Below are 26,092 nucleotides of genomic sequence, written 5' to 3'. Positions count from 1 at the left end.
GCCCCAAAGAAATCACACAGAGGTCTATATTAATGATAAACTGATTGGCCCATTAGCTCAGGCTTCTTATTAACTCTTATAACTTATATTATTATATTATATTATTCTTATCTGTGCTAGCCACATGGCTTGGTACCTTATTCAGTGGGGCAGTGACATCATGCTTCTCCTTTGGTTGGGCAGGACTGCCGAGGAATGGGCTTCCTCCTTCCCAGAATTCTCCTGTTTTCATTGACCCACCTCTATTTCCTGTCTGGTTGTGCCGCCTATACTTCCTGCCTGGCAACTGGCCAATCAGCATTTATTGAAAATATAATTGACAGAATATAGACCATGGTCTCACACCAAGACATGCTGAAACTTTGCTGGTAAGCCATTGCTATGTGGTGATACACAGATTACTGGAGATGGGTAAAATTAATGTGTGTTTGCCAATAAGAAGCTAGAGCTAATAGGTCAAGCAGTGAATACAGTTTTTGTGTAATTATTTCTGGTTTAAGCTAGTCAGGTGGCCAGGAACTAACAAGCGGCTTCCTCCTCTAACATAAATTAATGTATGGTTTATTTCTGATATTGGAAGAATGTTAATCTGAGTATTCCATTTTACTGTATCAAATCACATCCCTGTAAGTTCACTGGTATGTTAGTTTTAATTTTCCTCTCGGATCTTCCAGACCAATACATTTGACCCGTTCCATGCTCTGTTTTACCCAAGATAAAGTTCCAATCCATAAAAGCTAAAGATTTACCTCCTGAAGAGTCCAATTTGGATACCAAATTTCTGATGCATTTTTTGTGACATCCAAAGCTGTGTCTATAAGACCTTCAGTGACAATATGACTTATTTGTGTTTTTAATTTTGATCTTTGTTCACGTATAGAAGTTTGCCAAAATATTTACATGATGTTTTTTTCCTGAAGTTTTTTGTTTTCTCCTCTATAGCTATTTTATCATCCACAATCCCTTTTTAGGTAACTGTGTTTGCCACAATTGAAACACTTGACATTTTGATTTTTCTTGCCTCTGGAAATCACCTTTCCTATCCACGAATAGTATGGTCATGAGATTCAATGGTTTCTTATAGGCATTAGTTTCTTTAATTGCTCTGGGAAGAACTTTCCTCCAAAGTTCTAAGAAATGACTGTACTGAATTTTGCATTGGGGCCTGTAAGTAGCCCCTGAAAGTGTTTCTCAACAGCAAAGTATTACCTTGACTGTCATTTGTTGACCTTCAGGCATTAGTTCAATGCCTGCCTTTGCTAAACCTTCTTCATAATCCAGAGGAAAGAGGCATTCTGCTTGATTTATACTTAGGAAAGAAACTGTTTTTAGGAGCACCCTGTTTAGAATCCCTTTTTAGGTAACTGTGGTTGCCACAATTGAAACACTTGACATTTTGATTTTTCTTGCCTCTGGAAATCACCTTTCCTATCCACGAATAGTATGGTCATGAGATTCAATATTGATTGTGTCTCAGATCCACTCTTCCAAGTGTACAGATATTACCTTTAAATGCCTAAGTATCCTTTTACATTGAGAATTAGTATTTTTATAAGCTAGAGATTCAATTATCATTTGTCTAGTTTCTGAATCTGGTATCATTCAATTACTGCTAAAGTCAGTCTTTGTATGAAATCTGTGAAGGTTTGTTTGAGCCCTGTATAACCTTAGCAAATGACTCGGTTTTCTTTCTTACTTCCCTAATTCTGTCTCAAGCATTCAAAGCCTCTGTGAGGCATAAATCAAGAACATGGTTATCATATAGAGATTGCCTTTGTATATAAGCATGTAACTGCCCTCTCCAAGCAGCTGGTCTTGGGAGATTTTCATACATTTAGCCCTTCTTTGTTCAATGGTCTTAGCCTCTTCTTTGAACCAGGTCATCCATGTAATTGAGGACCAGACTCCATGACCACTTTAACTAAAGCTCTCTAGTCTCCAAGAATAATTGTATTACAAGTTGGCTACAAGCTTAACATCTGTTTCAGAAAAGATGAATGCATGCCTTATGAGACTATCACTTCCTTGAATCTCCTTAAATCATCTCCACAGGAGTCCATTTAACTCTTGCGTAGCCTCGGGTCTATTTGTCATCTGGCAGTTCCTGTAAGGTGACTGAATAAATTAAAATTGGTTGTTTGAAAACATTTGGCTGCTACTCTCTAATCCAATAATGCAATGCTGAAATTGGTTTGTCATTAAATTCCTCTGTCTGTATCTGAATACCTCTATGACCTGTTTTATTAAGTTTTTCTAAAACTTGTTGTATCTTAGCACTCATACTAACCACCTTTTTTTTGTGAAAAACCAAAAAATGATTAAACTTATAATGTTGAGAATTTTCATTACATAAGTCCCATCTAAATTATTTAACCTCCCATTCAATTGTTTCATTTTGTGACTGTCCAATGCATTATCATACAGAGACCTAAAACCTTCCATGGTAATATTGTTTCCTATTTTTTTAATGTGGGGAAAACTCTATCTTTTAACCAATTCCTCCCTTTAAAAAAAATCCCAACTGTGAACTGTGAGGCATAGTGCCTTTGAGCAGAGAACACAGTCAGTGAACAGCTTGGCTGAAAAAAGCTGCAGCTTCTAGCACATAGCCTTGAACTGCAAGTGGCGTCCTGAGGAGAGGCAATGTAGGGAAAGCCTGCTGGCCACAGTGGAGAAAGAGAGGGAGAAAGTTGAGTTTTTGAAAAACTCATAAGGAATTTTTTTTTTTTTGCAAAAAGCATGCGTGGCAGTGAGGAGGGGGCTGTCTGAAGGCATAGCTGCCAGGTCTAGGGCAGGTAAGTCCTGTGATGTTTGGAGCCCAGTTGCTTTTGAGGTTTGGGTGGTAGCTGGAGACTGAGAGAGGCTACAGCAGGAAAATCCCAAACTCGCACAAAGGCTAGGAGTAAAAAGAGAAGAAAGCATAGCTGGATGGGGCAGTAGCCCCACATGCAGCTCTGGAGGGAACCCCCATATAGCTCCAACCTGGGCCAGTGGATCAAGAGCCACAGGCAAATGGCTTTTTCGTGAATGTCTTCCCATATTGGGCACCTATATGTAGCACTATTTCTAGTAGGTCTTAATAATAAAATCCTGGGGTCAGACATTAGAGGAAATGCTGAGAGATGAGAGAGATGAAGGAGAAAACCCACCAGCCACCTTGCTTCTCAACTTCCGAGTCGAAAGAGACTGAGCTCATGTTTCATCCTGCCTTATCACTTCCTCTCTCTGCCCAGCCAAATCACTTCCTGTCTGTCTGCACATAATTCTTTAACTCTATGCTTAGCTAGTGGCTAGTCCCAAATTCTAATCTTCAGGCAACCTTTATTTGTACAAATAAGATATCACCATACTTGGCTGGCCAAGGTATTGAAAATACATAACAATTGAGGGCCCAGCACTAAGGAAGACTTTTATACCAATCCATGTAAGGCTTGGAGAACATTGAAAATGAAGAGCAGAAAGTACCTTGTAAGTGTGGAAGCCCAAAAACGTGAGCTTAAAGTTGGTGACAAAACTGTGGCTACGAACCCTGACTTAGGGTGTGGTTACTTGGTATTTTGGACATTAAGATGCCCATAGAGGGAGATCCACTCCACCTTGACCAATGGTCAGAGAATTCAAGCGTACTTCTTTCGAAATAGGAGGTTTGACCTAGAAAGCAGCTACCTTCAGGATGCTTGGTCTAGGGAGAGTTAACTGCCTAAACAACAGAAAGCTTTTCTTAAGAAATAACAACTTGATGTCTCAAGTATTAGGGCAAGTAACAGTTTTGTTGATTTTGTATCATGTTAAAGCAGTCTTTTGCCTTCTTTCCTGTATGGTGTTTGGCTATAAAAGTGTATGGAAAATTCAACATGGGTGAACTCAACTCAGAAGTCAGAACGAAGAATTCAGCATTTAGCTTTTACCGAGTTTCCCTCCCATTACCATCCTGTGTCTTGGTGATTCTTTCTTATCTCTGTTCCTCCTACCTAACTTTTCTAATCCTCACATCCTTACCCTGGAAAGTGTGAACCCACCGTGATTAGGATAGTGGAAGAAGTCACCCCCCTCCCCCAAAAGTGGCTCCCAACCAGTAAGAGTAAGAGAGTAGGAAGAAAGGCTGTAAAATGTAAGGCTTAAAATCCTTTAAGTCTCAAGGCAGCCATTGATTTTGTAAACTCACAGCAGCTGTAGTTACTTTCACTGAACCTGCACAAGACTGGCCTTATCAACAATCAATGATAGATGGGGGAGGGGCTCAGAAGACCCAATGCTTTATTGCTGAACTCTTGACTATGGAAATATTCTGGAAGAGGAAGAGTCATTGTCTTCATTTATGTGCTCAACACTGAGCCCATCGGGCTCGAGTGGATAACACCAAACTTGGAGTCACATGGACACTCCTGAATAAACTCTTTGGGTTTATTTATTTATGAAAAAAAAAGAATGGAAAAAAAGATTTGTATAAAGGGGATAGGTAGACATAGGGGGCAGTGAAATAAGGGGAAATACAGGGTGAGAGTAATCATCATAAATTTTATACATTGTTTAAAATGTCAGAGAACAAGTTTAATTAAATAAAAAATTATTAATACTAATAAAATTTCTGAAAAAGTGAAAAAATGCAGCACAAGTTTTCTGTTACGGGTCTGCTCTTCAGAGTAGCATACTAATGTTGCGCATATGTTAATATTTCTTCTGAGCTCTTCTGTGCGATAGCATTCTGCCTTTTGTCTCTTTTCACTTGTAGAGACTTTAAGGTTAAAGAAAGGGATGTGTCAGCTAAACTCACTGAAGAGAAGCTGGGGAAGTGTGCAAGCTCCCTGGTAGCTTCTCTACTGGCTGAGACATCCAGACTCTCAATGACATCATAGACGAAGCTCTCAGTTGATGAAGAATTGTTGTCTGGGAGCTGGGCAGATGGCTCAGTTGTTAAGAGCACTCTCTTGCAGAGACCCCAGGTTCAGATCTCAGCACTTATGTGGTGACTCTCAACTGTCTGCAACTCATGTTCCAGGTGATCGGAAGTCCCTTCTGGCTTCTGTGAACTGCACTCATATGGTGCATATAACACTTATAGGGAAAATTTTATACATTCAAAGATCTTTGACACGTACGGCAGATAAACTCATGTCTGGCTTTAAAACATGTCATAAAGGGATAAAATAAAAGGGTTTCTAGTCTCTGATATTAAATCAGGTCTTCTAATCCCTCTGAGAATCATGGAAAAACCTGGGATACCACAAGCCATGGCCTTCATACTTGGCTGGAGTACAGGAAGAGAGAAGTGACAGGTCAAGCATCATTTTATATAAATAAAGGATGAGAGGATCTCCAGTAAGTCAAGGGAGACATAGGAGTATTTTAGATAATGAATAAGAACATCTTCCTTGAATTATTCTGAGTGGGGATCCAGGACTGGTGGACTTCCTGTTCCTTTAACTCTCCTATGACATAGCTTGAGTCTGAGTTGAAAGCTGGCTGGCTGGTAGTGACACTGTCAGGCAGGAATCCACTAGGGAGGTGCAGAATGGGATGTAATGAACTTGGGATGAACTTCAGTTTCGCAGAGTGTCTTGTAGAGCAGGAACCATTCTTATCAGTTTCTTGCTGTCCTCTGTTTCCTAAGAGCCAAGGTTCTGGAATACTTCATGGCTGCCTAGAGAAGTGTCATGCATGAAACCTGAATTCCTGGTTCCCGGATAAGACATTTTCAGGGGTTGGGGCTGTTTTAAATGGTAGTAAAAATTTCACTAAGTCAGAAATCTCACATGAAAACAGCACATCCAGGATCCCAAAACAGAAATCACGACTTCAGATTCCTTTTAGAGGTACAACTTCTAAGTAGCACAAGTACCCAGCTGTGCATCAGCACACCTTTAATCCCTGTACTTGGGAGGCAGAGGAGGCAAACGTCTGTGAGTTCAAGGCCAGGGTGGCTTACAGAGAGAGCTCCAGGACAGTCATTCTTTTTGTTTGTCTGTTTGTTTTAAAAAGAGACTAGCTCAAGTAGCTTCAGAGCCATTTTGTGTAAAGGGAACTTGTGGAAAGGAGTAGCTCAGACATTAGGAGAGCAGGCACTGGTGCTGTGATGGGAAGGAATGCCATTTCTCTACAGATAACTGCTTGATGAAGCATGGAACTTTAGAGCTCAGGGGCTCACACTTACACAGAGCCTTTTCCAGGGCAGTACAGCAGAGGGACACTGTTCCTTTGTTGTGTGCATTATTATTCCCTGATGGCATGAGATATCGTCAAACACTGGAGTGTTATTTGTATAACTTTGGCAGTATTAGAATGCTGTCTATCTAGTATCAGATAAAGTAGAGATCAAAAGGTATTGACACACACGGGGAGACATTGGGACTCTTCAGTGTTTCATAAATTTAAAATGATTTATTTATTATATTTTTGTATATGAGTGTTTTGCCGGCATGTATGTATTTACAGCACATGTTCAGCTCAGGGATGTCAGAGGAGGGCAGGAGGGCACTGGGTACCTTGGAATCAGAATTGCGGGTGGTTGTGAGCTGCTATGTAGATGCTGGGAAATGAAGCAAGGTTGGTACTCAAGAGCAGTTTGTGTTCTTAACCACCATGCTATTGGGAATCTTGGGAATCTTGCACAGCAGGAGGAACATAAAGAAGAACAACAGGTGTATAGAAATTTACAAAGGCTCCTAAAAAAATAAAAATAAAGGATCTTTTTGACTCAGTAGCCATATCTTAGGATATTTGTTCAAGTTAATTGAAATCAGAATGTCCTTTCAATTAAAATTTTTATTTTTAATGATACAAATTTATTGAATGTAGGAGGAAATGCATAAACTGGTTTAAGTGTGTCATGGACTCGTGTTCTTTGATAATATTTCATAGACCCTACCCGGACTACTTGCCCACTTTCTCGCAGACCATATACAGGATTTGAAGTTCTGTGTAAAATCTTGGGCTTACAAATGAGATCATGTGATTGATAATTTTTTGAGTGTGATTTATTCATTAAACATATAATCTCATATGCAGCTGTTCTCTAGAAAATGAAGTGGTTGAAATCAGAATCCTAAAGTGATAGTGACACTTGCAAGTTTGTGCCCTTCCAATGAACAATTGAGAAGATGTAGCTGAATCTTAGATGCTCTTTGAGAAGCAACTGGATAAAGAAATTAAGACAAAAAGTCCATTGCTATATACAGTTTCACACAAATAATGTTCATAAAAGTCAGCCAGCAAAGGAGAGAACAGTCCCTTGGTTTGTAGGAGCTGAGATTGGAGGAACCAGGAAGATGGTCATCATTGGGTATTAAATTTCAGTTGTTCCAGATAGAAATCTTCCATGGATCTACTGTTCAACACTATGGCTAGTGTCACTGATTCAGGGGACCATGTTAAACATTTAGAAGTCTATTGATTTTGTGGATTTTTTCATTAAGTGATTCATCAAAATAAGATGATAGACGCTATGGAATGATGAAAGCACAGAGTTTATTAAAAAATTGCTTACTTTCATAGACAAATTTCATAAGTGAGAAGAAAGAAGGAGATAACACATAAAAATCTGGGGTTAACTCAGTACAGTTGAGAAGAAATACAAGTTTTATTTTTTGGGGTAGGTTTTTTTTAAGTTATTAGGTGAGACATATAAAAATCTTAGCTCAGAATTTAAACTGATACCTGACTTTCCACATAGCCCCCATGAAGATGTCACAAGATGCATAATCTCTGGAGATGAGGAGAGAGGTGTGAGGGACACCATCCTTTCTCACAGCATTTTTCCACACTTAAGTTAGATTTTACATTCGCCAGGTTTCCTGGTGAGAACATGAAGGGGGTCAGCAAAGGTTAAGGTGTGACTTTGTTGAATCCAGGGGCAGTCAACTCTCCCCAGAGCATGGCTGTGCAGACATTCTTTAGGGGAGCTGGTCAGCAGCAGCAGGGTTGGCAGCAAGGTGTGCTGCAGCTGATGGTCACACAGGTTGGTTTGCAACAGGTGTCCTTGCAGCAGCTGGGCACACAGCAGCAGGGCTGGCAGCAGGTGGGCACGCAGCAGCAGGGTTGGCAGGAGCAGGGCTGGCAGCAGCAGGGTTGGCAGCAGGTGGGCACGCAGCAGATGGTCACACAGGTTGGCTTGCAACAGGTGGTCTTGCAGCAGGTGCTTTCACAGCAGGTGGGCACACACAAGCAAAGCTTTAAGCAGCAGGGCTGGCAGCAGGCAGGCACACAGCAGCAGGGCTCGCAGCAGACAGGCACACAGCAGCAGGGCTGGCAGCAGGCAGGCACACAGCAGCAGGGCTGGCAGCAGGCAGGCACACAGCAGCAGGGCTGGCAGCAGGCAGGCACACAGCAGCAGGGCTGGCAGCAGCTGGGCACACAGCAGCAGGGCTCGCAGCAGCAGGTCTTGCAGCAGAGTATGCTGCAGCAACATGGGAGACAGCAAGGCTGGCAGCAGAGGGACTCAGGGCAGCTGTATTCACAGCAGCAAGGCTGGCAGCAGGTGGTCTTGCAGCAGGTGGTCTTGCAGCAGCATGGCTCACAGCAAGGTGGGCAGCAACAGAGGGCCATGGTAGCAGGTGTGGAGGGTTTTACTCTGTTCACGGGTAAGTTTTCAACTGTGTAGAAAGATTTTCTAGTCACAGACTTTTATACCATGGGTCTCCAAGGTTTGAGCCAATTAGAAAGACTCTTCCTCTTTGTTCACCATTTCCATATTTAATTTGTGTTCCTGAAGAAGGAAATTCTCACCTCATGCTCTGAATCATTTGGAAGCATCCTTTTCTTTTTTGGGGATAGCTCACTTGAACTCTTTCCAATAACTCGGACGCTCATCCCATCAGCTTTGTTGCAGCTCTAGTCGTCATCTGGTCTTTGGTAGCTCCTGCTCTATGGGAAGGTCAAGATTCCTTTGTTCTTACAACTTTCTTCTGCCACCTGTGCTTAGATTTATAAATGTCCCTGGGCATGAGTGAGCTGTATTCACTATGATGGACAAAACACCTAGTTCCCTCTCTGTTTGCCCACAAAGCCCAATTCCAAACTGTCCTAGGTGTGTGTCAATCTTTGTATAAATTCCCATCCCTGTGTATCTGGGGCTCATTAAACGTGGTTTGAGATAAGGGTGTCTGTAATGGTGTTTACAAGGCAGTGTAGAACCAGCAGTGGTTGGTATAAAAAGCAGCAGCACATTAGGAATAAGAAGGCACCAGTTGAGCCGTGGATGGCCATCATTCTCCACTTAGAAGCTTATGGGGAAATCCTTAGATCCAGAAAAGGAGGGTGAGATGGTGACTCCAGTGCACACCTTGCTGTCAGCAGGGGCAGTGACCTTAGGTTGGTGATCTCCTGATTCCCTATGTTTGCTTTGTTCTCTTTACTTTTATTCCCATCCCTATATGTCTGGTCTTTTTCCTTCATTGTCTTCTCTACTGTACCTATTTCTTTCCATTTAGTGACAGAATTATGATTACTTGACAGGCACCTAATTTATTACCAAATTTATCTATGGGGAATATGATGTGTATCTCTCTCTTTCTTACTCTATCTCCCTCACTCTAGTCTACTATTTACTAAAAATATATAGATAATTAATTTCCCATTTGAGAGAATAAAAGGTGAACAGAGCTATAGCATTATTAAAGAAATGGAAACTAACTTTGGTCCTTACAAACCATTTCATGTCACTCATCCTCAAAAGCTGGTTCTCACTGTCTTTGAGGGTCAGTCTTCCAACCTTAGCATCACTTTGAACGTCTTTGTGAATCAAAACAGTCTGTGTCCTTGATCATAGGATGACTGTGACAACCCTCCCTGTACTGACCTCAGTTTGTTCATTCTTATGTTTGTATAATATTCCATTACATGAGTTTGACACTGCTCACTGATTGGAATTTTATTATGAGAAACCAGGTTGTTTACAGTTTGGGACTATTCAAAAACAATGCTGCTATAGTTGTTTCTGTTTTAAACACAAAGGCTGTACATAGTTTTCTGGGTACCTGAAGATTTCTTTTCATGAGACATTGGTACTTTCCTTTGCAGGAGACTAGTCCTTCTTTTACTAGATTTATCCTTGGAGAGTTTCTTTTATTGTACCCTATGTTTGCTTGCTTGCTTTTTTTTTTTTTTTGTTTTCTGAGACAGGATTTTTCTGTGTAGTCCTGGCTGTTCTGGAACTCACTGTATATCAGGCTGGCCTTGAACTCCCAGAGAACCATCTGCCTTTGCCTCCCTAGTGCTAGGATTAAAGGTGTGTGCCGCCATTGCTTGGATGAACTATATGTGTTTTAATTTAAAGCTTCCATTTTTGTCTTATGACATACAGAAATTGATTGATTTGCATTAGCTTGCACTGATTTTACAAAACAGTGCATTTGATCATGACGTTGTGGTGAATGCATGTAACACAGTTTGATCAAATTCACTCACTGTCACCCTCTCTGATGTCCCCTGTGGCCTCCTCCTGATTCTCCTTCTCTTCCCAAATTGTCCTATTGCTTCTTTTGTGTCCCCACCCCTCCTTATATGAGAGAAACATAGCCTGTGTCTTTGGTATTCTACTTACTTCACTTATCAAGATGATCTCCAAATTTCATCTGTTTTCTGGCAATGACATCATTCATTCTTTCTCATATGCACCATATCTTATTCATGCATCTGTCCACTGACAGACAGGCAGGCTGGTTCTTTGTTGTATGTGTTGGTTCTAATTTTAGATTTTTTAAAAATATTCTACAAGTTAATATCCATACAGACTGTGCAAATTTTCATTCCCATTAATAGTGTGTAAAGGTTTCCTTTCCCCTTGGATCCTCACCAGCACTTGTTTTTGTTGTTTTTCTTGATGAGGGGAGTGAGGTAGAATTTCAAGGAAGTTGTGATTTGTATTTCCTGATGGCTAGTGGTATTGACTGTTTTTCTAATGTATTCCTTTAGTCATTTGTACTTTCTATATTTTAAAAAGTCTTCATGTAATTTGACCATTTAATGAATGTATTACCTATTTTTTATTTTAACTTTTAAATTCTCATATATTTATTTATAAAACTGCATGTGTATTACTCCTCTAGTGGATAACAGCATCATTCCTACTTGAATTTTTGTCTGTCCATGTGGTCACGTGTCTGACTCCTGCAAAGATGAATTGGGGCAGTTGCTTTTCTACACAGCTGATCTTTTCCCGCACTTAGATATAAATGTTATCGTGGGTTAACATGTTGCTATGGCACCCACAGTGATGAACTAAATGTTGGTTTCTAGCCTGAATCTCCACTAGTCCAAGATTGTCTTTGTAAAAGCCTCTCCTATCTTGTGTCTGTGTGAAGATAGGTTTATGTTTTGACAAAGGTAAGGAAAAGCAAGAAGTAATGGGCAAATAATTTTTCCATTCAACAGATGACAATTCTTTAAAGATACGGGTGAGTGTGAGGATGTAAACAATCAGTGCAGTGCTTTCCTTAAACTTTTTCAAAGGGATGGTCACGTCAGTATTTATGCCTTCCACCCTCCTCTAAGATGATTTCCGTCTGGGATAGGTGCAGTCTAGGCCAAGATGACATTGTTAGGGAGGACTCGTACTAGGGGAATGTATTCCAAAGAGATGGTAATGAATCTGGGGGTAAATAGCAGGTTAACATTGAACTGATGTCAGAGTTTTCTGTCCTTCCTGGTTTCTGTCCTCCCATCAGGTCCCACAGTCGTTTAGCCCCAAAGAAATCACACAGAGGTCTATATTAATGATAAACTGATTGGCCCATTAGCTCAGGCTTCTTATTAACTCTTATAACTTATATTATTATATTATATTATTCTTATCTGTGCTAGCCACTTGGCTTGGTACCTTATTCAGTGGGGCAGTGACATCATGCTTCTCCTTTGGTTGGGCAGGACTGCCGAGGAATGGGCTTCCTCCTTCCCAGAATTCTCCTGTTTTCATTGACCCACCTCTATTTCCTGTCTGGTTGTGCCGCCTATACTTCCTGCCTGGCAACTGGCCAATCAGCATTTATTGAAAATATAATTGACAGAATATAGACCATGGTCTCACACCAAGACATGCTGAAACTTTGCTGGTAAGCCATTGCTATGTGGTGATACACAGATTACTGGAGATGGGTAAAATTAATGTGTGTTTGCCAATAAGAAGCTAGAGCTAATAGGTCAAGCAGTGAATACAGTTTTTGTGTAATTATTTCTGGTTTAAGCTAGTCAGGTGGCCAGGAACTAACAAGCGGCTTCCTCCTCTAACATAAATTAATGTATGGTTTATTTCTGATATTGGAAGAATGTTAATCTGAGTATTCCATTTTACTGTATCAAATCACATCCCTGTAAGTTCACTGGTATGTTAGTTTTAATTTTCCTCTCGGATCTTCCAGACCAATACATTTGACCCGTTCCATGCTCTGTTTTACCCAAGATAAAGTTCCAATCCATAAAAGCTAAAGATTTACCTCCTGAAGAGTCCAATTTGGATACCAAATTTCTGATGCATTTTTTGTGACATCCAAAGCTGTGTCTATAAGACCTTCAGTGACAATATGACTTATTTGTGTTTTTAATTTTGATCTTTGTTCACGTATAGAAGTTTGCCAAAATATTTTCATGATGTTTTTTTCCTGAAGTTTTTTGTTTTCTCCTCTATAGCTATTTTATCATCCACAATCCCTTTTTAGGTAACTGTGTTTGCCACAATTGAAACACTTGACATTTTGATTTTTCTTGCCTCTGGAAATTACCTTTCCTATCCACGAATAGTATGGTCATGAGATTCAATGGTTTCTTATAGGCATTAGTTTCTTTAATTGCTCTGGGAAGAACTTTCCTCCAAAGTTCTAAGAAATGACTGTACTGAATTTTGCATTGGGGCCTGTAAGTAGCCCCTGAAAGTGTTTCTCAACAGCAAAGTATTACCTTGACTGTCATTTGTTGACCTTCAGGCATTAGTTCAATGCCTGCCTTTGCTAAACCTTCTTCATAATCCAGAGGAAAGAGGCATTCTGCTTGATTTATACTTAGGAAAGAAACTGTTTTTAGGAGCACCCTGTTTAGAATCCCTTTTTAGGTAACTGTGGTTGCCACAATTGAAACACTTGACATTTTGATTTTTCTTGCCTCTGGAAATCACCTTTCCTATCCATGAATAGTATGGTCATGAGATTCAATATTGATTGTGTCTCAGATCCACTCTTCCAAGTGTACAGATATTACCTTTAAATGCCTAAGTATCCTTTTACATTGAGAATTAGTATTTTTATAAGCTAGAGATTCAATTATCATTTGTCTAGTTTCTGAATCTGGTATCATTCAATTACTGCTAAAGTCAGTCTTTGTATGAAATCTGTGAAGGTTTGTTTGAGCCCTGTATAACCTTAGCAAATGACTCGGTTTTCTTTCTTACTTCCCTAATTCTGTCTCAAGCATTCAAAGCCTCTGTGAGGCATAAATCAAGAACATGGTTATCATATAGAGATTGCCTTTGTATATAAGCATGTAACTGCCCTCTCCAAGCAGCTGGTCTTGGGAGATTTTCATACATTTAGCCCTTCTTTGTTCAATGGTCTTAGCCTCTTCTTTGAACCAGGTCATCCATGTAATTGAGGACCAGACTCCATGACCACTTTAACTAAAGCTCTCTAGTCTCCAAGAATAATTGTATTACAAGTTGGCTACAAGCTTAACATCTGTTTCAGAAAAGATGAATGCATGCCTTATGAGACTATCACTTCCTTGAATCTCCTTAAATCATCTCCACAGGAGTCCATTTAACTCTTGCGTAGCCTCGGGTCTATTTGTCATCTGGCAGTTCCTGTAAGGTGACTGAATAAATTAAAATTGGTTGTTTGAAAACATTTGGCTGCTACTCTCTAATCCAATAATGCAATGCTGAAATTGGTTTGTCATTAAATTCCTCTGTCTGTATCTGAATACCTCTATGACCTGTTTTATTAAGTTTTTCTAAAACTTGTTGTATCTTAGCACTCATACTAACCACCTTTTTTTTGTGAAAAACCAAAAAATGATTAAACTTATAATGTTGAGAATTTTCATTACATAAGTCCCATCTAAATTATTTAACCTCCCATTCAATTGTTTCATTTTGTGACTGTCCAATGCATTATCATACAGAGACCTAAAACCTTCCATGGTAATATTGTTTCCTATTTTTTTAATGTGGGGAAAACTCTATCTTTTAACCAATTCCTCCCTTTAAAAAAAATCCCAACTGTGAACTGTGAGGCATAGTGCCTTTGAGCAGAGAACACAGTCAGTGAACAGCTTGGCTGAAAAAAGCTGCAGCTTCTAGCACATAGCCTTGAACTGCAAGTGGCGTCCTGAGGAGAGGCAATGTAGGGAAAGCCTGCTGGCCACATTGGAGAAAGAGAGGGAGAAAGTTGAGTTTTTGAAAAACTCATAAGGAATTTTTTTTTTTTTTTTTTGCAAAAAGCATGCGTGGCAGTGAGGAGGGGTCTGTCTGAAGGCATAGCTGCCAGGTCTAGGGCAGGTAAGTCCTGTGATGTTTGGAGCCCAGTTGCTTTTGAGGTTTGGGTGGTAGCTGGAGACTGAGAGAGGCTACAGCAGGAAAATCCCAAACTCGCACAAAGGCTAGGAGTAAAAAGAGAAGAAAGCATAGCTGGATGGGGCAGTAGCCCCACATGCAGCTCTGGAGGGAACCCCATATAGCTCCAGCCTGGGCCAGTGGATCAAGAGCCACAGGCAAATGGCTTTTTCGTGAATGTCTTCCCATATTGGGCACCTATTTGTAGCACTATTTCTAGTAGGTCTTAATAATAAAATCCTGGGGTCAGACATTAGAGGAAATGCTGAGAGATGAGAGAGATGAAGGAGAAAACCCACCAGCCACCTTGCTTCTCAACTTCCGAGTCGAAAGAGACTGAGCTCATGTTTCATCCTGCCTTATCACTTCCTCTCTCTGCCCAGCCAAATCATTTCCTGTCTGTCTGCACATAATTCTTTAACTCTATGCTTAGCTAGTGGCTAGTCCCAAATTCTAATCTTCAGGCAACCTTTATTTGTACAAATAAGATATCACCATACTTGGCTGGCCAAGGTATTGAAAATACATAACAATTGAGGGCCCAGCACTAAGGAAGACTTTTATACCAATCCATGTAAGGCTTGGAGAACATTGAAAATGAAGAGCAGAAAGTACCTTGTAAGTGTGGAAGCCCAAAAACGTGAGCTTAAAGTTGTTGACAAAACTGTGGCTACGAACCCTGACTTAGGGTGTGGTTACTTGGTATTTTGGACATTAAGATGCCTATAGAGGGAGATCCACTCCACCCTGACCAATGGTCAGAGAATTCAAGAGTACTTCTTTCTGCTCCTTCTTTTGAAATAGGAGGTTTGACCTAGAAAGCAGCTACCTTCAGGATGCTTGGTCTAGGGAGAGTTAACTGCCTAAACAACAGAAAGCTTTTCTTAAGAAATAACAACTTGATGTCTCAAGTATTAGGGCAAGTAACAGTTTTGTTGATTTTGTATCATGTTAAAGCAGTCTTTTGCCTTCTTTCCTGTATGGTGTTTGGCTATAAAAGTGTATGGAAAATTCAACATGGGTGAACTCAACTCAGAAGTCAGAACGAAGAATTCAGCATTTAGCTTTTACCGAGTTTCCCTCCCATTACCATCCTGTGTCTTGGTGATTCTTTCTTATCTCTGTTCCTCCTACCTAACTTTTCTAATCCTCACATCCTTACCCTGGAAAGTGTGAACCCACCGTGATTAGGATAGTGGAAGAAGTCACCCCCCTCCCCCAAAAGTGGCTCCCAACCAGTAAGAGTAAGAGAGTAGGAAGAAAGGCTGTAAAATGTAAGGCTTAAAATTCCTTAAATCTCAAGGCAGCCATTGATTTTGTAAACTCACAGCAGCTGTAGTTACTTTCACTGAACCTGCACAAGACTGGCCTTATCAACAATCAATGATAGATGGGGGAGGGGCTCAGAAGACCCAATGCTTTATTGCTGAACTCTTGACTATGGAAATATTCTGGAAGAGGAAGAGTCATTGTCTTCATTTATGTGCTCAACACTGAGCCCATCGGGCTCGAGTGGATAACACCAAACTTGGAGTCACATGGACACTCCTGAATAAACTCTTTGGGTTTATTTATTTATGAAAAAAAAAGAATGGAAAAAAAGATTTGTATAAAGGGGATAGGTAGACATAGGGGGCAGTGAAATAAGGGGAAATACAGGGTGAGAGTAATCATCATAAATTTTATACATTGTTTAAAATGTCAGAGAACAAGTTTAATTAAATAAAAAATTATTAATACTAATAAAATTTCTGAAAAAGTGAAAAAATGCAGCACAAGTTTTCTGTTACGGGTCTGCTCTTCAGAGTAGCATACTAATGTTGCGCATATGTTAATATTTCTTCTGAGCTCTTCTGTGCGATAGCATTCTGCCTTTTGTCTCTTTTCACTTGTAGAGACTTTAAGGTTAAAGAAAGGGATGTGTCAGCTAAACTCACTGAAGAGAAGCTGGGGAAGTGTGCAAGCTCCCTGGTAGCTTCTCTACTGGCTGAGACATCCAGACTCTCAATGACATCATAGACGAAGCTCTCAGTTGATGAAGAATTGTTGTCTGGGAGCTGGGCAGATGGCTCAGTTGTTAAGAGCACTCTCTTGCAGAGACCCCAGGTTCAGATCTCAGCACTTATGTGGTGACTCTCAACTGTCTGCAACTCATGTTCCAGGTGATCAGAAGTCCCTTCTGGTTTCTGTGAACTGCACTCATATGGTGCATATAACACTTAGAGGGAAAATTTTATACATTCAAAGATCTTTGACACGTATGGCAGATAAACTCATGTCTGGCTTTAAAACATGTCATAAAGGGATAAAATAAAAGTGTTTCTAGTCTCTGATATTAAATCAGGTCTTCTAATCCCTCTGAGAATCATGGAAAACCTGAGATACCACGAGCCATGGCCTTCATACTTGGTCGGAGTACAGGAAGAGAGAAGTGACAGGTCAAGCATCATTTTATATAAATAAAGGATGAGAGGATCTCCAGTAAGTCAAGGGAGACATAGGAGTATTTTAGATAATGAATAAGAACATCTTCCTTGAATTATTCTGAGTGGGGATCCAGGACTGGTGGACTTCTTGTTCCTTTAACTCTCCTATGACATAGCTTGAGTCTGAGTTGAAAGCTGGCTGGCTGGTAGTGACACTGTCAGGCAGGAATCCACTAGGGAGGTGGAAAATGGGATGCAATGAACTTGGGATGAACTTCATTTTCGCAGAGTGTCTTGTAGAGCAGGAACCATTCTTATCAGTTTCTTGCTGTCCTCTGTTTCCTAAGAGCCAAGGTTCTGGAATACTTCATGGCTGCCTAGAGAAGTGTCATGCATGAAACCTGAATTCCTGGTTCCCGGATAAGACATTTTCAGGGTTTGGGGCTGTTTTAAATGGTAGTAAAAATTTCACTAAGTCAGAAATCTCACATGAAAACAGCACATCTAGGATCCCAAAACAGAAATCACGACTTCAGATTCCTTTTAGAGGTACAACTTCTAAGTTGCACAAGTACCCAGCTGTGCATCATCACACCTTTAATCCCTGTACTTGGGAGGCAGAGGAGGCAAACGTCTGTGAGTTCAAGGCCAGGGTGGCTTACAGAGAGAGCTCCAGGACAGTCATTCTTTTTGTTTCTTTCTTTGATTTAAAAAGAGGACAGCACAAGTAGCTTCAGAGCCATTTTGTGCAAAGGCAACTTGTGGAAAGGAGCAGCTGAGACATTAGGAGAGCAGGCACGGGTGCTGTGATGGGAAGGGATGCCATTTCTCCACAGATAACTGCTTGATGAAGCATGGAACTTTAGAGCTCAGGGGCTCACACTTACACAGAGCCTTTTCCAGGGCAGTACAGCAGAGGAACACTGTTCCTTTGTTGTGTGCATTATTCTTCCCTGATGGCATGAGATATCATCAAACACTGGAATGCTATTTGTATAACTTTGGCAGTATTGGAATGCTGTCTATCTAGTATCAGATAAAGTAGAGATCAAAAGGTGTTGATACACACGGGAAGACATTGGGACTCTTCAGTGTTTCATAAATTTAAAATGATTTATTTATTATATTTTTGTATATGAGTGTTTTGCCTGCATGTATGTATTTACAGCACATGTTCAGCTCAGGGATGTCAGAGGAGGGCAGGAGGGCATTGGGTACCTTGGAATCAGAATTGCTGGTGGTTGTGAGCTGCTTTGTAGATGCTGGGAAATGAAGCAAGGTTGGTACTCAAGAGCAGTTTGTGTTCTTAACCACCATGCTATTGGGAATCTTGGGAATCTTGCACAGCAGGAGGAACATAAAGAAGAACAACAGGTGTATAGAAATTTACAAAGGCTCCTAAAAAAATAAAAATAAAGGATCTTTTTGACTCAGTAGCCATATCTTAGGATATTTGTTCAAGTTAATTGAAATCAGAATGTCCTTTCAATTAAAATTTTTATTTTTAATGATACAAATTTATTGAATGTAGGAGGAAATGCATAAACTGGTTTAAGTGTGTCATGGACTCGTGTTCTTTGATAATATTTCATAGACCCTACCCGGACTACTTGCCCACTTTCTCGCAGACCATATACAGGATTTGATGTTCTGTGTAAAATCTTGGGCTTACAAATGAGATCATGTGATTGATAATTTTTTGAGTGTGATTTATTCATTAAACATATAATCTCATATGCAGCTGTTCTCTAGAAAATGAAGTGGTTGAAATCAGAATCCTAAAGTGATAGTGACACTTGCAAGTTTGTGCCCTTCCAATGAACAATTGAGAAGATGTAGCTGAATCTTAGATGCTCTTTGAGAAGCAACTGGATAAAGAAATTAAGACAAAAAGTCCATTGCTATATACAGTTTCACACAAATAATGTTCATAAAAGTCAGCCAGCAAAGGAGAGAACAGTCCCTTGGTTTGTAGGAGCTGAGATTGGAGGAACCAGGAAGATGGTCATCATTGGGTATTAAATTTCAGTTGTTCCAGATAGAAATCTTCCATGGATCTACTGTTCAACACTATGGCTAGTGTCACTGATTCAGGGGACCATGTTAAACATTTAGAATTCTATTGATTTTGTGGATTTTTTCATTAAGTGATTCATCAAAATAAGATGATAGATGCTATGGAATGATGAAAGCACAGAGTTTATTAAAAAATTGCTTACTTTCATAGACAAATTTCATAAGTGAGAAGAAAGAAGGAGATAACACATAAAAATCTGGGGTTAACTCAGTACAGTTGAGAAGAAATACAAGTTTTATTTTTTGGGGTAGGTTTTTTTTTTTAAGTTATTAGGTGAGACATATAAAAATCTTAGCTCAGAATTTAAACTGATACCTGACTTTCCACATAGCCCCCATGAAGATGTCACAAGATGCATAATCTCTGGAGATGAGGAGAGAGGTGTGAGGGACACCATCCTTTCTCACAGCATTTTTCCACACTTAAGTTAGATTTTACATTCGCCAGGTTTCCTGGTGAGAACATGAAGGGGGTCAGCAAAGGTTAAGGTGTGACTTTGTTGAATCCAGGGGCAGTCAACTCTCCCCAGAGCATGGCTGTGCAGACATTCTTTAGGGGAGCTGGTCAGCAGCAGCAGGGTTGGCAGCAAGGTGTGCTGCAGCTGATGGTCACACAGGTTGGTTTGCAACAGGTGTCCTTGCAGCAGCTGGGCACACAGCAGCAGGGCTGGCAGCAGGTGGGCACGCAGCAGCAGGGTTGGCAGGAGCAGGGCTGGCAGCAGCAGGGTTGGCAGCAGGTGGGCACGCAGCAGATGGTCACACAGGTTGGCTTGCAACAGGTGGTCTTGCAGCAGGTGCTTTCACAGCAGGTGGGCACACACAAGCAAAGCTTTAAGCAGCAGGGCTGGCAGCAGGCAGGCACACAGCAGCAGGGCTCGCAGCAGAGTATGCTGCAGCAACATGGGAGACAGCAAGGCTGGCAGCAGAGGGACTCAGGGCAGCTGTATTCACAGCAGCAAGGCTGGCAGCAGGTGGTCTTGCAGCAGGTGGTCTTGCAGCAGCATGGCTCACAGCAAGGTGGGCAGCAACAGAGGGCCATGGTAGCAGGTGTGGAGGGTTTTACTCTGTTCACGGGTAAGTTTTCAACTGTGTAGAAAGATTTTCTAGTCACAGACTTTTATACCATGGGTCTCCAAGGTTTGAGCCAATTAGAAAGACTCTTCCTCTTTGTTCACCATTTCCATATTTAATTTGTGTTCCTGAAGAAGGAAATTCTCACCTCATGCTCTGAATCATTTGGAAGCATCCTTTTCCTCTTTGGGGATAGCTCACTTGAACTCTTTCCAATAACTCGGACGCTCATCCCATCAGCTTTGTTGCAGCTCTAGTCATCATCTGGTCTTTGGTAGCTCCTGCTCTATGGGAAGGTCAAGATTCCTTCGTTCTTACTTTCTTCTGCCATCTGGGCTTAGATTTACAAATGTCTCTGGGCATGAGTGTGCTGTATTCAGCATGATGGACTCAACACCTAATTTCCTGTCTGGTTGCCCACAAAACCGATTTCCAAACTGTCCAAGGTTGTGTCAATCTCTGTATATAGTGTTATGCCTTGTATCTTGGTCTCACTAAAGGTGGTTTGAGATAAGGGTATCTCCAATGGTGTGTTTCTTAGCAGAGTAGAGCCAGAACTGGTGATTATAAATAGAAACAGTACATTAGGAATAAAGAGGCATCAAGGGAGATGTGGATGGCCGTCAGTCCTGAGTGACTGTCTTCTCCTGGGAGCTCATGGGGAGAAAGTCCTTAGATCCAGACAAAGGAGGGTGGGCATGCTATTCCAGGGCACACCTGGCTGTCTGTAGGGGCAGTGACGTTAGACTGGAGATCTCCTGATTTCCTTCTGCTGCCTGACTCTCTTTACTTTTATCCCCATCCCTCTCTGTCTGGACTTTCTTCTTCATTTTCTTTTCTACTCTACCTCTTTTCTTTCCATTTAGTGACAGAATTATTTATTACCTAATTTATCCTCGGGGAATATGATGTGTCTCTCTCTCTTTCATACTCTTTCCCATCACTCTAGTCTACTGTTCATACTAAAAATACATAGATAATTAACTTCCCATTTGAGAGAACAAATGGTCAGCACAGCCACAGAATTATTAAAGAAATGGAAATGAACTTCGGTCCTTACAATCCATTTTATATCACTCAAGCTCAAAAGCTGCTTCTCACTATCTTCAAGGATCAGTTACATCACTGTTAATGTTGCTGCAAATCAAAATTAATCTATGCCCTTGACCATAAGATGATTGTCACAAACACTTACCGTCATGGACCCCAGTTTGTTCATTCTCACTTTATTGTACCATTTCACTAAACGAGTTTGACACCACTCACTGATTGGATTTTTATGCCAAGAAGACAGGTTGCTTACAGCTTGGGACTATTCAGAACAATGTTTTAATTGTTTCTGTTTTATGCACAAAGGCTGTACAGACACTTTCAGCTACATAGAAACTTGTTTATCATGAAATGTTGGTCCTTTTGTTTTGCAAGAGCCTTGTCCTTATTTTACTAAATTTATTCTTAGAAGTTTCTAGTATTGCATCTTGTTTGTTTATTTGTTTTTGCTTTTTTGGAGACAGGGTTTCTCTCTGTAGTGCTGACTGTTATGGAACTCACTCTGTAGAACCAGGTTGGCCTTGAACTTATAAAGAACCACGTGCCTCTGCCTCCCTAGTGCTGGGATTAAAGTGTGCACCACCTCCCCCTGGCTGCACTATTAGTGTTTTAGTTTAACACTTGCATATTTGTTTCATATGACATACAGAAATTGATGGATTTTTATTAGCACCCACTGATTTCACAAAACAGTGCATTTGATCACTACATTGTCGTGAATGCACTTAACACAGTTTGATCAAATTTACTCAACATCACCGAATTTAATGTCCCCTGTGGCCTCTTTCTGATTCCCTTTCTCTTCTCAAGTCATCCCATTGCTTCTTTTGTGTCCCCACCCTCCTTATATGAGGGAAACATGACTTTTGTCTTTGGAGTCCAACTTAATTTACTTATTAAGACGATCTCCAAATTTCAGCTGTTTTCTGGACAATGACATCATTTATTCTTCTTCATATATGCCATATTTTTTTTGCATCCATCCATTGAGAGACAGGCAGGCTGGTTCTTTGTTGTATGTACTGTGGAGGAGTCATGTGGTGGTTCTAATTTTAGATTATTTTTAAAGATCCTACAAGCTAATTTCCATACAGACTGTGCTAATTTCCATTCCTATTACAGTGTGTAAAAGTTTTATTTCCCCCTGGATCCTCACCAGCAATTTTTTGTTGGCTTTCTTGATGACAACCTTTCCTGATGGGAGTGAGGTAGAATTTCAAGGATCTTTTGGTTTGTATTTCCTGGTAGTTTGTGGTGTTCAAATATGTTTTTTATATATTCTTTTAGTCATTTTTACTTTTGCTTTTTAAAAAGTCTACAGAGAATTGAAAAATTTAGTGATGGCATGAACTTTTGTTTTGATTTAAATTTTTATTTATTTATTTTCTATTTATTTTTATAGTTTTTATTGAGCAATATATTTCTTTTCTCCCCTTCCTTCTCACCTCTACCCCTTCTATGCCCTCCCATTATCTTTATGCCCCCAATTTACTGAGGAGATCTTGTCTTTTTGTACTTCCCATGTATATTAGATCCATGTATTTCTCTGTTAGGTTCTTTTTTGTTGTCTATGTTCTCTGGGGTTGTGAATTATAGGCTGTTTTTTCTTTGTTTTATGTCTAAAAGACACTTATGAGTGAGTATATAGCATATTTCATTTTTCTGTGTCTGGGTTACTTCACTCAATAGGATGTTTTAGATCTATTTATTTTTAGGCAAATTTCAAGATGTCATTATTTTTTGCTGCTGTGTAGTATTCCATTGTGTAAATGTACCATGTTTTCTTTATCCATTCTTTTGTCGATGGGCATTAAGGTTGTTTCCAGGTTCTGGCTATGACAAACAATGCTGCTATGAACATAGCTGAGCACATGTCATTTTGGTATGATTGGGCATCCTTTGCATATACATCCAGAAGTAGTATTGCTTGGTCTTGAGGTAGGTTGTTTCCTAATTTTCTGAGAAATTGCTGTACTGATTTCCAAAGCGGCCACAGCAGTTTGCACTTCCACCAGCCATGGAGGAATGTCCTCTTTACCCCGTATCCCTTTCATCATAAGCTGTCATCAGCATTTTTGATCTTGACTATTCTGGCAGGTGTACGATGGGAACTTAGAATGGTTTTGATTTTCATTTCTCTGATGACTAAGGATGTTGAACATTTCTGTAAGTGGCTTTTAGTCATTTTAGATTCATCTGTTGAGAGTTCTCTGTTTAGGTCTGTACTCCATTTTTTATTTTATTATTTGTCCTTTTGATGACCAATTTCTTGAGTTCTTTGTATATTTCGGAGATCAGACCTCTGTCAGATGTGGGGTTAGTGAAGATATTTTCCCATTCTGTAGGCTGTCATTTTGTCTTGTTGACCATTTCCTGGCTACCCAAGCCTGAAATAATCACACAGAAACTATATTAATCACAAAACTGCTTGGCCAATAGCTTAGGCTTCTTATCAACTAACTTATATTTAAACTAACCCATTTCTATTATTTTACATTTTATCATGAGGTTGTAGTCTATCAGCAATTTCTGGCATCTCTCTCTTTTGGCAGCTACATGGCATCTCTCTGACTCTGCCTACTCTCTGTTTATATCATTTCCAGCCCAGTTATATTCTTCCTTGCCATTGGCCTAAAGTATTTCTTTATTAACTAGTGGCAAAAAAACTTATTTACAGCATATGTAGGGGAATCCCAGATCAGTTTGCCAGTATTTTATTGAGTATTTTTGCATCAATGCTCATGAATGAGATTGGTCTATAATTCTCTTTCTTAGTAATATCTTTGTGTGATTTGGGTATCAGGGTAATTGTAGCCTCATGAAAGGAGTTTAGCAATGTTCTTTCTTTTTCTTTTGTGTGAAACAATTTGAGGAGTATTGATGGTAATTAGTTCTTCTTTGAAAATCTTGCAGAATTCTGCATTGAAACCATCTGGTCCTGGGCTTTTTTTTTGGTTGGGAGACTTTTGATGACTGCTTTTATTTCTTTAGCAGTTATAGGTCTATTTTATTTGCTTATTGGGTATTGATTTAAACACTTGACATTTTGATATTTCTTCTAACTTCTGGAAATCACCTCTCCTGTCCATCCATCCTCATGGGCATAAGATTCAATATTGATTGTGTCTCAGATCCACTCTTCCAAGGGTGTTGTTATGAATAATGGTCAGAAAAAAAGCTAAACACAGGAGAATAGACTTAGGGTTTTTGTTTTGCAAAGAAAAAAGGGGGAATGCTGTGTGACAATGCTCTTATAAACTGTAAAGTCTTGTCACTCATATTGGTTTAATAAAATGCTGATTGGCTAGTATTCAGGCAGGGAGTATCGGCAGGGCAATCAGACTAGGAGGATTCTGAGAAGAGGAAAGGCAGAAACACAGTCATAAAACCAGTTGTAGAAGAAGCAAGATGAATATGCCTTCCTGAGAAAAGGTATCAAGATACGTGGCTAAAGATAGATTAAAAATTATGGGCGAGTTTAAGTAGTAAGAGCTAGTTAGTAATAAGTCCAAGCAATAGGCCAACCAATTAATAATTAATATAATCCTCTATATGCTTATTTGGGATGGAATGGCTGTGGGTGTGTGTAGGACAGAAATTTCCATCTACAGAAACCTTCCATGGATCCACTGTTTCAAAGCATGTTAGTGTCATTAAAGCAGGGCAGGGGGGAACCAAGTTGAGTATTTAGAATTCTGTTCAATATGTGAATTTTTTATGTGGTTCATCAGAACAAAATGACAGACACCATGAAATGATGATAGCACAGAGTTTATTAAAATTGCCTATTTCCAGGGACACATGTTATAAGTGAGAAGAAAAAAAATGCCACATAAAAACATTGGGGTAGCTAAGAAAATACATTTGAAAAGATAATGGATGAAATCAAGTTTTATTTGGGAAGCAGTGTTTTCTTAAGTTATTTGGTGAGAGATATAAAGATCGTGGTTCAGAATTTAGACTGATACCTGACCTTCACATCAGCCCCCATGACGATGACATCCATAATCTTTGGAGATGACAGGAGAAACATGTGAGGAATGCCATCTTTCCTCACAGCATTTCCCACACTTAAGTTAGATTTTATATTCGCCAGGTTTCCTGGTGAGAACATGAAGGGGGTCAGCAAAGGCTAAGGTGTGACTTTGTAAACCTAGGGCCCATCAACTCTCTGGAGAGCATGGCTGTCCAGACATTCCTTAAGGGAGCTGGTCAGCAGCAGCAGGGTTGGCAGCAAGGTGTGCTGCAGCTGATGGTCACACAGGTTGGCTTGCAACAGGTGTCCTTGCAGCAGGTGGTATCACAGCAGGTGCTTTCACAGCAGGTGGGCACACAGCAGCAGGGCTGGCAGCAGGTGGGCACACAGCAGCAGGGCTGGCAGCAGGTGGGCACACAGCAACAGGGTTGGCAGCAGGGTGTGCTGCAGCAGATGTTCACACAGGTTGGCTTGCAACAGGTGGTCTTGCAGCTGGTGGTATCACAGCCACAGGGCTTGCAGCATGGTGTGCTGCAGCAACATGGGGGACAGCAAGGCTGACAGCAGTTGGACTCAGGGCAGCTGGATTCACAGCAGCAGGGCTGGCAGCAGGTGGTTTTGCAGCAGGTGGTCTTGCAGCAGCATGGCTCACAACAAGGTGGGCAGCAGCAGAGGGCCATGGTATCAGGTGTAGAAAGTTTTACTCTGTTCACAGGTGAGTTTTCAATAGTGTAGCAAGTTCTTCCAGTCAGGGCCTTTTATACCATGAGTCTCCCAGGATTAGGCCAATTGGAAAGTCTCTTCCTCTTTGTTCACCATTTCCATATTTAATTTGTGTTCATGTGGAAGGAAATTCTCACCTAACATTCTGTTCATTTGAAAGCATTCATTTCTTATTTGGGGATAGCTTACTTGAACACTTTCCAGTATCTCAACGATTCATCCCATTTGCTTTGTTCTAAC

The 26,092-nt window shown here is 40.4% G+C and overlaps 3 protein-coding genes across 3 annotated transcripts; all 3 read right to left on the bottom strand.

The window, feature by feature from the left end:
- Positions 1–7,902: 7,902 nt before the first annotated feature.
- Positions 7,903–8,541, bottom strand: LOC126510328 (keratin-associated protein 4-3-like). Its single transcript, XM_050156860.1, has one exon. The coding sequence runs from the start codon at positions 8,539–8,541 to the stop codon at positions 7,903–7,905; it is 639 nt and encodes a 212-aa protein (XP_050012817.1).
- Positions 8,542–19,597: 11,056 nt separating this feature from the next.
- On the bottom strand, positions 19,598–20,071 carry LOC126510327 (keratin-associated protein 9-1-like). Its single transcript, XM_050156859.1, has one exon. It carries the CDS (start codon positions 20,069–20,071, stop codon positions 19,598–19,600), a length of 474 nt encoding a protein of 157 aa, XP_050012816.1.
- A 5,294-nt stretch (positions 20,072–25,365) lies between these two features.
- LOC126510523 (keratin-associated protein 5-4-like) lies at positions 25,366–25,809 on the bottom strand. The gene has a single exon (XM_050157111.1). The coding sequence runs from the start codon at positions 25,807–25,809 to the stop codon at positions 25,366–25,368; it is 444 nt and encodes a 147-aa protein (XP_050013068.1).
- Positions 25,810–26,092: the final 283 nt, after the last annotated feature.

The sequence above is a fragment of the Alexandromys fortis genome, unplaced genomic scaffold (genome assembly GCF_014885135.2).
Source record: "Alexandromys fortis isolate MF-2015 unplaced genomic scaffold, M_Fortis_MF-2015_v1.1 scaffold_31, whole genome shotgun sequence".
Taxonomy (NCBI): Eukaryota; Metazoa; Chordata; class Mammalia; order Rodentia; family Cricetidae; genus Alexandromys; species Alexandromys fortis.
This window is presented reverse-complemented; position numbering and strand designations above follow the sequence as displayed.

What these genes read in the sequence shown, in the direction of transcription:
- LOC126510327 (XM_050156859.1), bottom strand. Translation starts at nt 20,071, where the DNA reads ATGGCCCTCTGTTGCTGCCCACCTTGCTGTGAGCCATGCTGCTGCAAG.
- LOC126510523 (XM_050157111.1), bottom strand. Translation starts at nt 25,809, where the DNA reads ATGGCCCTCTGCTGCTGCCCACCTTGTTGTGAGCCATGCTGCTGCAAG.
- LOC126510328 (XM_050156860.1), bottom strand. Translation starts at nt 8,541, where the DNA reads ATGGCCCTCTGTTGCTGCCCACCTTGCTGTGAGCCATGCTGCTGCAAG.